This window comes from Manis javanica, chromosome 4, assembly GCF_040802235.1.
Source record: "Manis javanica isolate MJ-LG chromosome 4, MJ_LKY, whole genome shotgun sequence".
Lineage (NCBI taxonomy): Eukaryota > Metazoa > Chordata > Mammalia > Pholidota > Manidae > Manis > Manis javanica.
The window spans coordinates 102,451,961-102,466,668 of NC_133159.1; the positions used below are offsets into that span (position 1 = coordinate 102,451,961).

The following is a 14,708-nucleotide window of genomic DNA, read 5'->3' on the forward strand; positions in this document are numbered from 1 at the left end:
AAACTTTAAGGAGAATGGGTATTATGTCTTCTCTATATGTCTGATAAAATTTAGGGGTGAATCAATCTGGCCTGGGGGTTTTGTTCTTGGGTAGATTTTTGATTACCAATTCAATTTCATTACTGGTAATTGGTCTGTTTAGATTTTCTGTTTCTTCCTTGGTTAGTCTTGGAAGGTTGTATTTTTCTAGGACGTTGTCCAGTTCTTCAAGGTTTTCCAGCTTGTTAGCATATAGATTTTCATAGTATTCTATAATAATTCTTTGTATTTCTGTGGTGTTCATGATTTTTCCTTTCTCATTTCTGATTCCGTTGATGTGTGTAGATTCCCTTTTTATCTTAATACGTTTGGCTAGGGGCTTATCTACTTTATTTTCTCAAAGAACTAGCTCTTGGTTTCATTGATTTTTTCTATTGTTTGATTCTTCTCAATTTTATTTATTTCTTCTTTGATCTTTATTATGTCCCTCCTTCTGCTGACTTAGGCCTCATTTGTTCTTCTTTTTCCAATTTCCATAATTGTGACTTTAGATGATTCATTTGGGATTGTTCTTCCTTCTTTAAATAGGCCTGGATTGCTATATACTTCCCTCTTAGAACTGCCTTTGCTGCGTCCCACCGAAGTTCGGGCTTTGTGTTGTTGCTGTCATTTGTCTCCATATATTGCTTGATCTCTATTTTAATTTGGTCATTGATCCACTGATTATTTAGGAGCATGTTGTTTAGCCTCCATGTGTTTGTGAGCCTTTTTGTTTTCTTTGTGCAGTTTATTTCTAGTTTTATACCTTTGTGGTCTGAGAAGTTGGTTGGTAGAATGTCAGTCTTTTTGAATTTACTGAGGCTCTTTTTGTGGCCTAGTATGTGGTCTATTCTGGAGAATGTTACATGTGCACTTGAGAAGAATGTGTATCCTGCTGCTTTTGGGTGTAGAGTTCTATAGATGTCGGTTAGGTCCATCTATTCTAGCATGTTGTTCAGTGCCTCTGTGTCCTTACTTATTTTCTGTCTGGTGGATCTGTCCTTTGGAGTGTGTGTTGTGTTGAAGTCTCTTAGAACAAATGCACTGCATTCTATTTCCTCCTTTAATTCTGTTAGTATTTCTCTCACATATGTTGGTGCTCCTGTATTGGGTACATATATATTTATAATGGTTATATCCTGTTGTTGGACAGACCCCTTTATCATTATGTAATGTCCTTCTTTATCTCTTGTTAGTTTCTTTGTTTTGAAGTCTATTTTGTCTGATACAAGTACTGCATCACTGGCTTTTTTCTCCCTATTGTTTGCATTAAGTGTCTTTTTCTGTCCCTTCACTTTTAGTCTGTGTATGTCTTTGGGTTTGAAGTGTGTCTCTTGTAAACAGCATATAGATGGGTCTTGTTTTTTTATCCATTCTATTACTCTGTGTCTTTTGATTGGTGCATTCAGTCCATTTACATTGAGAGTGATTACTGAAAGATACGTACTTATTGCCATTGCAGGCTTTAGATTCGTGGTTACCAAAGGTTCAAGGGTAGCTTCTTTACTATCTAACTGTCTAACTTAACTCATTTATTAAGCTATTATAAACACAGTCTGATGATTCTTTATTTCTCTCCCTTCTTATTCCTCCTCCTTCATTCTTTATATGTTATGCGTTTTATTCTGTACTCTTTTGTTTCTTTTGACTGCTTTTGTAAATAGGTGATTTTATTTTCTGCCTTTTGTTAGTATTTGGTTGTTTTGCTTTCTTTGGTGTGATTTTATTTTCTCTGGTGACATCGATTTAGCCTTAGGAGTGCTTCCATCTAGAGCAATCCCTTTAAAATACACTGTAGAGGTGGTTTGTGGGAGGCAAATCCCCTCAACTTTTGCTTGTCTGGGAGCTGTTTAATCCCTCCTTCATATTTAAATAATAATCGTGCTGGATACAGTATCCTTGGTTCGAGGCCCTTCTGTTTCATTCCATTAACTATATCTTGCCATTCTCTTCTGGCCTGTAAGGTTTCTGCTGAGAAGTCTGATGACAGCCTGATGGGTTTTCCTTTGTAGGTGACCTTTTTTCTCTCTCTGGCTGCCTTTAATACTCTGTCCTTGTCCTCCTTGGTTCCCTTGTGTTGGGAGATCTCTGGGCTTCCATGGTCTGAGATACTATTTTGTCCCCCAGTTTGGGGAAGTTTTCAGCAATTATTTCTTCAAAGACACTTTCTATCCCTTTTTGTCTCTCTTCTTCTTCTGGTACCCCTATAATGCAAATATTGTTCCATTTGGATTGGTCACACAGTTCTCTTAATATTCTTTCATTCCTGGAGATTCTTTTATCTCTCTCTGCCTCAGCTTATTTGTATTCCTGTTCTGTGCTTTTTATTCCATTAACAGTCTCTTGCACCTCATCCAGTCTGCTCTTAAGTCACTCCAGAGAATGTTTTATTTCTGTATTCTCCCTCCTAACTTGATCCTTTAGCTCTTGCATATTTCTCTGTAGGTCCATCAGCATGGTTATGACCTTTATTTTGAATTATTTTCCAGGATGATTGGTTGTATCTGTCTCCCCAGGCCCTCTCTTGGGGGTTGTCTGGATAATTCTGGACTGGAAAAAATTCTTCTGCCTTTTCATGGTGATAGAGGTAGTTGTAGGCAGGTGGCACCTATGTCAGCTGGGAGAACAAAGTCCCTTCCTGCTTGCTGGTTGCCCTGCCCCTCTACACTGCCTGTGTCAGTTACCCACACACCGGGAGCAGCCCTTGGGGTACCCAGAGCCCTGCAGGGAGAGGCAGGAGTGCTGGGTATGCTCTCCTGTGAGAATGGTGCCCGTTTGTGCCCTGGCCCAGCTTCCTCTGCCTGTGCTGGGCAGCTGCGCACCGGTGGCGGCCCCTGAGTCTGGCCCAGGTGGCTACGCACTGGTATGAGACTGGGCGGCAGCTGTGGGAGCAGCTGCTCTCCAGCTGCTTGGCTGCTGTGGCAGGGCCATGCCGGAGGGGGAGTGAATGGCAAGCTGTTTATTGCCATGAGGGGCTTCAGAGCTGCCCTGCCTCCCAGAGGGCTGCGGCAACCAAAGCTCCTCAGAATTCCCAGACTGCTGGGCTAAGTGTGCCAGGATGATTCCATCCAGCTGTGAAGCCCCTGTCCCTTTAAGACTTTCAAAAAACATTCACTTTTCTTTTGTCCCAGGGGAGCTGGGACCGCTCGCAGGTTTTACTTTCCATTTCCCTAATGTCCAGCACACCATGCAATGTGTGTTTGCACTCCCGGTGCAGATTACTAGAGTTGGGTATTTAGCAGTCCTGGGCTCCCACTCCCTCCATGTTCCGACTCCTTTCCTCCCGCTGGTGGGCTGGGGTGGGGGGAGTGTTTGGGTCCCACCGGGCTGCGGCTTGTATCTTACTCCTTTGTGAGGCGCTGTGTTCTTGCAGGTGTGGATGTAGCCTGGTTGTTGTGCTGTGTCTTCTGGTCTTTCTTTTAGGCTTAGTTGTATTTGTTGTATTTTCAAAAATATATATGGTTTTGGGAGGAGATTTCCGCTGCCCTACTCATGCTGCCATCTTTCCTTTATCTCCCACTCACTTTTTTTTGAGCTACTAAACAGACTGTACATTTTTATTTTTATTTACCAATGATACCATTCTTTTTTTATGAATCATCTGTTTCTGTTCTCTGCTTCCAAATGAAAGGATTATGGAATTAAGACATCTTGGGTTAATTACATCTCTGGTTTCTTTTCTTCAGATACTCCAGTTTATCTTTTTTCAAAAAAGGCAGAATTTGTTTGTTAGTACAATACAGAATGAGTCCAATAAAAAACTTGCCAGTTATGTCACATCGTAAACAAAGCAGCTGAGTTGTTGGAGGTCATATTAATGCCTTCCAGTACTTGTTTCTCCTATGTGGCAAACCAGACTACTGACTTAATGAAATGATATACGCTGGCTAGCAGACCCTGGGCTGCTGCTACTCTGCTGGACGCACACAGTGCTGCCTCATCTGATATTCTAAGTCCTGATTCCCAATTCTTATCGTAATTATTTTTTAACTCAACACTATTTGTAAAACAAAGGCTTTTAATAGCTTACCTTGTCCATATCTATTAATGTTACAGGAATGTTTCTTCCAACGACCACCATCACTGTTCGACCATAGTTATCAACACCTGCAAAGAGGAAATGGAATCAGCACCCAGAAACTTTATTCCAAGAGTTTTATTTGTCCTGAACCCTGACGTTACAATCTTTTTTTGTATTTTTTAATCCTTTACAAATGTAGAAGACTGAAAACCAGGAAAATAAGTTTTTCAAAGTTAATCTTCATATTTCCTGTTCTTTTAAAAACAATACTTTTATTTATTTATTTTTAGCTTCATTTAGTTTTGAGGACTGCCCTTATTTTAAAGATAAGGTCTCTTACAGGTTTTATATCAAGCACAGGCAAAGGTAAGCTTGTAGGGCAAAGATCTTTTTATAAATAGCTTTTTGTTTAAGCTCACTATAACTTTCAATAACATTAGTGATTCATGAAAAACTAAATGAAACTCAAATTTGAAAATTAGTAAGTACTGTCTAGAAAAGAAATACAATGAAGAAAAAGTGGGTACATGACAGTTTTCATTGTCTTTATTATATATTTATTTAAGGTTTGAATTCTGTATAGCAAGTAGATGGTATTTTTAAAAGCAGAAAAAAACTTTTAAAAGATAAGAAAAAAGACATTAAAGAAATGAAACAGGCCAATGTAGAACTACAAGTTGAAAATTTTATAGGTTTTGAGATGTTATTTTTAAGATCTTGATGATGACCAAAAACTATCTTCATTAGTATAAAAACATTTTACTCATAGATAAAATCGATAAAATCAGAGAATAATGGGATCTCTAATAGCATGCTAGGTAGATTCCTTAATTAGTAAAAGAATAAGTTACCATATCTTGAAGCTCACCTGTTTGGTATAAGGCTTTTAGAGAAGCAATATCAGATAGATCCTCAGATCTTGCTTGACATAACCAGCGATTGTAACTAGAGAAATAAAGAATGTAATTATTATAATAAACTCTTATAAATTAAATTTACAAATGGGATCTTTCTTTTTCCTTGTTCCTAAAGAATCATATATTATTATAATGAGGAAAGAGTTTGAAGCTGTTATACTATGCAGAATCTCCATGTGTTAGTGATAAACAGAAATGAGTTATTAAGCAAAGGTACTCATAATACATTATTTAAAAAATCTTCTGTGATCAAATGAAGACTACTTATAAAAATGGCTAAGATACCAAGTACTCAAATTAACATTGTTTTTAAATACTATCCCCTCTTTTATTAAAAAATACAAATAGAGAAAGCCTAAAGCAATAGCACTTCTCCAAAACAGATGTTCACTAATTCAATGAACTTGTTGAGTGCTTACTACGTGATAGGTATTGAGGATTTTATAATGAACAGACATGGTCAATGACCTCAAGGAGTTTACTTTTTTTTTTAAGCATTTTCAAATTCAGCTCAGTTTGAATAAAACGCTCTATGCACATAGTAGACATTTTTCTGAACAACAGTGAAAGCTTTCTCCCCCACCTTCTCTCCTCCCCACCCCTAACACCTAGTTTCTGGATTTCTTTCCCCAGAGGCAACCACTCCTTCCATTCTTTGACATCTCCTTCCATCAATATTCTCTGCATTCATACACAGGACTGTATTTATGCATCTCCCCCTTTGCATAGGATGTTAACATACTATATCTTTGTTCTGCATTTTGCTCTTTTCACTCACAGTATCTGACCAGTCTGCCTTCTGGGGTGAGCCAGCTTAACCTATCCCCTATTAATGGACACAGGCTGGGCTTCAGCCTCTTGTTACTACAATATTCAAGGAGTTTACTTTTTATAAGAAAAACAGGTAGGTGTTCTACGTATTATGTGGGACCCACACAGAAACTAGGTAATTTATCTGGAAAGCCCAGGCTTATTTAGTAATTGATTAATGAAACTAGTTGTACTAATACTCTATACACCAGATCATAGGGACTGCAGTTTGGGTTTGGCTAAGAGGATATTAAAGCTGGAAGAGATACTGAAGATCTCAAAGAGGAGAAATGACCTGCAAAAGATGGAGTTAATATTAGAGTTACCAGCCAATTAATGGTAGAGTTGAAGTCAGGTCTCCAGTTTTCCAGAAAGGCGAGTACTTTTTCTATTTCACGCTGCTTTCTTAATACTCAACGTGCCACCTTACTTGATCATAAAAAAGGTTTCAAGGTACCTAACTGTGTGAAAAGCAACTCTGAGGCACCTAGGTCACATATGGGGACATCCTATAACATCAAAAACAAAAACAAAAAAAACAAAACACTAAACTAGGAGAGGGAGGACTTGCCTGTAATCCTATCACTTTCTGTGCAACTTCAGTAAAAGTCTCATTTCTATGAACCTAAGTTTCCTTATCTATAAAGTGTTGTTTATGTAAGATACCCTTTAGCTATAAAGTGTAATCACACAACTACAAATATTTAATAGGAAGTCTATTATATATGGATTGTAATTAACAAATGATATGCCTTCTAGTTTCACAGAAACTTATTGTTTGTGAAAAACACACTTGGTATTACATAGTTCTATAGTTTGTCCTTTTAAACTTGGAACCTTGCTGACCTATGTCTATCAGTCAAAGATAATAGTTTTTAATTTTGGTTTAAGATAAAATTTTTAAGTCAAGAAAAGACTGATCTTTATTGCAGTTCTTTCTACTTATATGTGCTATTCCATATTTTTGCATGAGTCATTTCATAGTTTTTTTTACAGTAAATCTACAATTCTACTGTTTTCTAATTGTTTTATGGTTAAGTCACATCCACAATATTAAACAGAATAATATATCTTAAACGTCTTGTGAGCACCACAGGTCCTAGCTCAAAACATGTAACAGGAATTCAGTAAATATCTATTACTTTCTATATTCTATTTATGTACTCTTTACCTTGTTTTTCTATGATAAATGGCATAAATATAATGCCTGCATTATAGTAGGGACTTAGATCTTTTTTGGATGAACTAATAAACATGACTAATTCAAGGTATTTTGGAGGTCTGAGAATAATCATAAAAGGTCATTAGTTTCAAAAAGTTGAATATGAGACAGACACATATTAAAAGACAACTTTATAATAAGGCACAATGAAACAAGCAATCCAACAGGTGCCTAAATACTCTATCAATCAAGAATGTATGCTGAGAGAAGGGCTGGCAGGGAGAGGAGTGGAGGGGTTGGAGTGGAGGCAAGGTCTAGACATGCAGAACTAACTGCTCCTTTCTTTGTACCACAAAGATTAACACAAGACTTTACCCACTTACAGCAGTGTTTGCTTCTCCTCTGTTAGATCACAAGATAGGGAATATGTTCTACTTGACTCTACATTTCCACTAGGGTAGTTCTTGACACTTAGTAACTATGTGTTCAGAGAACTGTGAAAACAAATCTTTAAACTGGAACTCAGGTGGACAAAATAGCATTAAATACCTTAGTTCAAAACTCTCATCACTGATGCATGCCTGGTTATCTGAAAAAAAAAAAAACAACTGCTTCTCTAATTAGTAATAACTAATTAAGGAAGTAGTAAGCACTCCCAATCCTGCCAGTCAAAAGTTATCCCCTCACAATAACCCCTATCTAATCACAAAGTCTCTCCTCTCCAACTGTAGCCTCTGCCTCCACCCATCCATCATCTGAAATCTCAGGTTCATCATTTTCTTACTTTTCATCATTTTAATTCATCTGTATATATTCTTAAAAAGTGTTTTGGTAGTTTTTAACTATTCAAAAAGAGAAAAGCTTATTATGATATATGTAATCTTTTAGGTCTTTCTTTGACATCTTATATTGCTAAGATTTATCTATATTATTGGATGTCAATATCGTTCATTTATTTTTTACTACTATATATAGTGCATTTGATACTATGTGAAAACTATGGCTTTTGTCATCCATTGATGGGTACTTGGGCTGCACTCAGGTTTTTGCTATTGTGAACAGTGTTGAGATCAACTTATTTTATAGGTCTCCTGGTGTTTGTGTGTGATTTCTCCTGGGTAGATACCAATGAGTAGAAGTGCTAGGTTACAGGGTATGTGCAGTTTTTGGAGGTAAGTCCAAACCTTTTTCCAAAGTGTTGTACCAATTTATATTTCTACAAGCAGTGAATAAGAGATCCTGTGAATCTATGTCCACTTGATATTAGCAGATACTTTAACTTTCGCCAATCAATTAGATTTGAAATGGTATTTCATTTCTCTGGTCACTAATGATGCTAAGTTCTTGTACATGTCTACAGGCCAGGTATTCCTCTTCCATGAGATGTCTGTTCATACTGTTTGTTCATTTTTCTATTGGGCTGTTTGCTATATTCTCCCTTATTTATATAAGTTCTTTATATATTCTTGATTCTAATCATTTACCAGTTGTGTATACTATGAATACTCCCATTATGTAACTTGATTCTCCTTTCTTTAAGCTCCATTGCTCCACTTTCTAAAGTTGTTAATTTTAATATAGTCAAAACTATTTTTTCTTCTTTACTCAATGCTTTTTCTTTTTTTGTAGATAATTATTTTTTATTGAAGGGTAGTTGACACACAGTATTACATTAGTTTCAGGTGTACAACACAGTGATTCAACATTTATATACATGATAATTCTAGGTACCAGCTATCACCATACAAAGTTGTTACAATATTTTGACTATATTCCTTATGCTATACATTACATCCCGGTTACTTATTTATTTTACAATTGGAAGTGTGTACTTTTTTTTTTTTTTTGAGAGCGCATCTCTCATATTTATTGATCAAATGGTTGTTAACAACAATAAAATTCTGTATAGGGGAGTCAATGCTCAATGCACAATCATTAATCCACTCCAAGCCTAATTTTCATCAGTCTCCAATCTTCTGAAGCATAATGAACAAGTTCTTACATGGAGAACAAATTCTTACGTAGTGAGTAAGTTACATGGTGAACAGTACAAGGGCAGTCATCACAGAAACTTTTGGTTTTGATCATGCATTATAAACTATAAACAATCAGTTCAAATATGAATATTCGTTTGATTTTTATACTTGATTTATATGTGGATACCACATTTCTCTCTTTATTATTATTATTTTTAATAAAATGCTGAAGTGGTAGGTAGATGCAAGATAAAGGTAGAAAACATAGTTTAGTGTTGTAAGAGAGCAAATGTAGATGATCAGGTGTGTGCCTGTAGACTATGTGTTAATCCAAGCTAGACAAGGGCAATAAAACATCCACGGATGCAGAAGATTTCTCTCAGAACAGGGGGGGGTGAGGTTCTAAGCCTCACCTCTGTTGATCCCCAATTTCTCACCTGATGGCCCCCCTGCAACTGTGCCTATCTTAGGTGGTTCCTCCCTTGAGGAATCTTACCTGTCTCTGGCTAACCAGTCATCTTCCGGGGCCATACAGGGAAATGTAAAGTTGGTAAGTGAGAGAGAAGCCTTACTGTTTGAAAAGGTTAGCTTTTTACTTCTTTGCATATTTATGCCCTGTGGCTTCTATGCCCAGCATTTGTCTTGAGGTATCTTTACCACTTGGAGGAATTATGATACTCGGTAAATTCGATATGAGGCACAAATTCTATTTAAGGGTTGTAATTAGGAAGGAAGAAGAAAAGCTATAGAAGTAGCAGGCAGAAGAAAACATGGGAAGATTGATTATTTCTTTGACATATCTTCTTGTAGAGTAACTTCAGCATGTATAGGTTTTAAACTACTAATTAAATTGTGCACACACATTAACATAATAGGAGTACAGTTACATAACCAAAGCAGACCTATAATTACCAGCCATCTCCAGTGAAACCAAGAAAACCAGTTAGGCACCTTAGGCATTTGTGAGAACTTATCTATGATTACTCAACGCTTTTTATATCTCATTTAAGAAACCTGTCCTTTCTGCAAGGTTTGAAAGAATCTAACTTATAACTTCTTCCATGAGTTTAGATTTAAAAAAAAAAGTCCTTACTCTATCTAAAATTGATTTTATTCTGTATGAACTCTGAAATACTATTAACTTTAAAATGTTTTTAAACTTGATCTATGATTGACAACTTGAGATCCTAGAATAGATTTTAATTCATAAAATCCATATGAACATGTTTTGAAGAGAAAGTCTATAGCTTACATCTGAGATTCTTAAAGGCTTTATTATTTAAAAAAGGTTTGGAATCACTGCTAAGACCCTGGTGCTATTTCAGTTTCTAAGGACATTGAAATGAATTCCAATAAACAACTCGTGACTTCAATTTTCATCTGGTTTCTTCTTTATTCAGATTAAGCCTTCTCCACTGCCACTATAGATTGTGTAAATTTGACTGATTATTTAGTCACTCTTTTCTTTTAAATTAGTATTTGGGATAAAGGAATACAAGCAGAGGTGGTTAGCTCTCATCCAATAGAGAAACAATGCTTTCCTTGTTTCCCTCATCTATTCAAAGAGTTATTTTACATTTTCCATCATATCTTTTATGCATCGTACCTTGTTTTTGCTGTAGTTTCTGTGTTCCATTTCAAAAGACATACAATCTTTAATCCCAATCCAACAAGCAAAACAAAAGGTATAAGATGAAAATATCAATTCAAAATAGTCTCTTGTTTTCCTAAAGCTTATTCCAAATAAATGAAATTCTATTACTTGATGGGTAAAATATAATAATTATGAGTAAACAATCATACAAAATATGTCACAATAGCTGCTAAAATAGTCACTACTGAGTTCTAAAGGCAGAAATACGGAACAGATAGATTCCCAATAGGCTGCAATCAACTGAAGTTTAATGCTGTCCTCATGAAGCTAACATAAGGCGATTTCTTCCAGTTAATCAGTTATCCACCTACACAACCAAAGGTTGAATGATAAAGAAAATTTAAGCTAAATTACTCTTTAAAAAAATAACAATAACTAATCCATTTGTGTACAACCAATAGTCCAGCAAAAATTTTGGCTTTGGAATTAACAGATACTCAGACCTCACATAACTGCCCCACATTTTAATTGGTAAAGACATTTGTTATAACCTTACTGCACTCTGAAATTTAAATAAATTACTAATGTAACAAATAGTTTGACATTTCCCTCCTCTTTATAGCCTAAGCTCCATAGGGCTAGGGCTCTGTCTTGCATGTCACTTTGTTTCATTTCTAAGCACAATACTTGGTTGGCACTTAGTAAGGGCTCAATAAATATTTAATAATGAATGAGATAAAGTTTTTACTGTGAGAAATGACATGAGTTACAAGCAACTGGATCTTAAGCTGACCAAGCACACTAAAAAGAAAAAAAGTTGCTGTAAAATAATTTTAAGAGTTTTAAAAGCTGTATCTTTGAAAAAGACTATCTAGATTGCTTCCTAATTTTTGTAAGAAAGCCAACTTCTATTTTATGAAATATCCAAATTGGTGTCACAGCTGGATTAAGACCTGGAAATATTAATCAAGAATTAGACAACATGTCTAATTTTTTCAGATGTAAAAAAGAATTGCCCAGAGATACTGATGTGGCAAGGCAATGTCATGGAAAGGATGACTGAACCCAACAGGCAACCCATTTGACCTTCAGATTTGTTACTAATGGAAGAATTGAAAGTTTTCAAAAAGATATTAGTAACTAAAGACCTACTTAATTCCTCAAAGATAAAAAAATTTCTATCAACATGATCAAGTAACATAATCAAAACAAACCACACTCCATATGTACAAATAATGCCTGGTTTAGAAAGAATAAGAGAAATAAACTTTAAAACTACAACTTGCAATCTTAGACATTTTGTACGTGGCAGATATGCAAACAGATGCCTTATACCCCATTGTATCATTAACTTCTAAACAACCTGTCATCAATTCTCAAACTTTTTCGTCTCAGGACCCTTTTATGTTTATATCAGTTATATTAGCAAATATTTACAATATTAGAAAACTTTAAAATTATTATTAATTAAAAAAATAAAAATCTATTATAAGAAAAATGCTATATTTATGGAGAAGAGTTACACTTCTTTATATTTTTGCAAATTTCTTTAATTTCTGCTGGATTCTCACATATGCTTCTGCATTTAATCTACTGTAATAGCACATGTTACCTCATCTTAATCATCACAGACAATGGACACAAAAATGGGAACTCTTAAAATCTTGATTCAGATGTAGCTTATCACTCAAAAGAACTGGTGGCATAGGTACCAAGTTTTGTTTCTTGGTTCAGGCTTTGGGGACCAGACGATGTGCTCTTCTCTGTGCTTGCAACTATGTGTTGACTGGATGGATGCATACAACCTGAACACTGTACGGAACATATCCCTGACATCTGAAGGTAGTGTGGCTAAGCTCATGATTTCCAGAGGAGAGGGAATACCTTATCTCTGTGTATTTCAGTATTGAGAATATTATCTTGTATAGAATAAATATATATGTTTCCGGAACTGAAAGGACACTGTAAATTGTGTAAAAAATTTGAATCTCAAGATCAAGACCTTCTACTAATAAGAGTTATGCTTTACATGCTGTATTCATATTCTTTCCTAGAATCTACTTCTTTGCTGAGGACTCCTTTCCAGGAAGCATGGACTCAGTGAATACAGATTCATTTTAATACCAGCTTGAACCAGTCCTTAAGAAAAACAAATCTCCTCATTAAAGAGAATGAGAGAGACACAGACTGAGAGATAAGTATTCAGTCCAAACATAAGCTTAAAAAATTTCAGGTTATCTGTACCATTCACGAAGGAATGAAAGAGGAATGAGGTGTGTGTGTGTTTGTGTGTGAGAGAAAGAGAATAAAATAAGTAGATTTATTTGAAAAAGGTGACAATAATGCAGTTCTTCATATGTGAATGTAAAAGCCTCTAGTTCTTTCCAAACTTCTCCAAAGTTGGTTTATATTAAGTGAGCTACAGATGTTAGACAAGGGAGATATGCTGCACTAGCTACTTTGAAAGGTCTTCTTTAATGAGCCGGAACTCTACGTAAACCACTCTTGAGGAACAATTAATTTACCATCTGTGAAGCAAAGGTGTCAGGTTAGATCAATGATTTCGGGCACAACAGAATGATCTAAGAGAGTAGAAGGAAGATTCCTGAGCCCTTCCCATATATATTCTGATTTAGTAAGTATGGTGTGGGACCTACAAATTTGTAGCAAGCACTCCTGGTGATTTACTGCTTAGAGTCTGTGTACCCCATTTGGAAAACTGTATCAGACAATTACCAAAACCCTTTAATCTATAAACTACGGGTGAGAGACCACAGAACAGTGGTTTTCAAAGTGTGTTCCACAGTACCGAGGCTTTTTCAGAGGATCTGCAAGGTCAAGACTACTTTCATAGTAATACTAAAACATTATTTGCCTTTTTCACTGTGTTTACGTTTACACTGATAGTGCAACACCAACTACTGAGTAAAACTACTGGTGCCTTAGCATGAATCAAGATGGAGACACCAGATTGTACTAGCAGTCATTGTATTCTTCATTGCCAAAATACTCACAGAAAAAAAAGCCAGTTTCATTTAAAAGAATGTCTTTGATGAAGAAGTAAAAATTATTAATTTCATTAAGTCAACCTTGGGAACACATCTTTTTAATATTAATATGTCACAAAATGGAAAGAACACAAAAAGCATTTCTGCATACCAAAGTATGAGGTTGCCTTGAAGAAAAGCACTATGTGTTTGACTTGCAAGCTGAACTAGTTGCTTTTTTTTCACAATACACTGTTTTTCTTCAAATAATGACTGGCAGAAAAACTATGGTTATTCAACATGAGCATCTGGCAGATGTTTTCTCATAAATGAATAAAGTGACCCTGTCATTTCAAGAATAACAATCAACAGTATGTGTAGCCAATGCTAAACCTTGAGCTTTAAAAATATATACGATTTTGGGGGATTTGTATCTATCACTATAAGCTTTTTGTTCTTGATACTGAAAAGACGTTTCTGATGAGATCAGTGGTAATATTAACAAACATAATTTTTTTATATTGTGTAAGGAAATGTGTCAATATTTGGAAGATCTAAATAATTTAGTAAATCAATCTTTTCCAAAAGACCAGTGCATCATAATATAAATTCATGCTATACATTATTATAAAATCCATTCAAAGTACAGGATAAAACAACACATCATAATGTAAAAGAATACAAAATTCACAGATATGATTTGAAATTCCACATTATAACTAATTAGAAGAAACTACCATTTATCGAGTTTTATATAGTATCAAAGAATACCCCAAGTTATTTGAAGAGACTATTAAAATACTATTCCCTTTTCCAACTATATATATGAGACTGAATTTTCTTCAGACACTTCACCTAAAACAACTTATTATAAGTTTGAATGCTGATATGTGAAACAGCTGTCTTCTATTAAACCAAACATTAAACACTTGCAAAAATTATAACAGTGCCATTCTTCTAACTTTTTTTTAATGGTTATTTTTCATAAAAACATGATGGGTTATTTCTAAGTAAATTAATAAATAATTTATCATAATAAATATTGGTAGGAATACCCATATAAACAAAAGCTCTTTGGCATCCTCAACAATTTTTAAGAGCAAAAAGTGAACCAAAGAACAGTTTGAGAACAACTGCCCTAGACCAAAAGAGGTACCCAAATCTAGCAGTGCATCAATCATGATGAGAAAAGGTTATAAATACAAGTAGATGCCAATGTCTCA

The 14,708-nt window shown here is 35.3% G+C and overlaps 1 protein-coding gene across 7 annotated transcripts in view; it reads right to left on the bottom strand.

The window, feature by feature from the left end:
* Window positions 1–14,708, bottom strand: part of GDAP2 (ganglioside induced differentiation associated protein 2) — a 108,086-nt gene that overhangs the window by 39,270 nt on the left and 54,108 nt on the right. For all 7 annotated transcript variants that reach the window (XR_005062095.2, XM_073234487.1, XM_037021198.2 and 4 more), the window contains exons 9-10: window positions 4,908–4,984; window positions 4,049–4,125 (exon numbers count right to left, since the gene is read on the bottom strand). Coding sequence is in view for 6 of the 7 variants with exons in the window: in XM_073234487.1 (XP_073090588.1) it covers window positions 4,049–4,125; window positions 4,908–4,984 (154 nt within the window). In the remaining variant the exon portion in view is untranslated. The remainder of the gene's footprint in view (window positions 1–4,048; window positions 4,126–4,907; window positions 4,985–14,708) is intronic.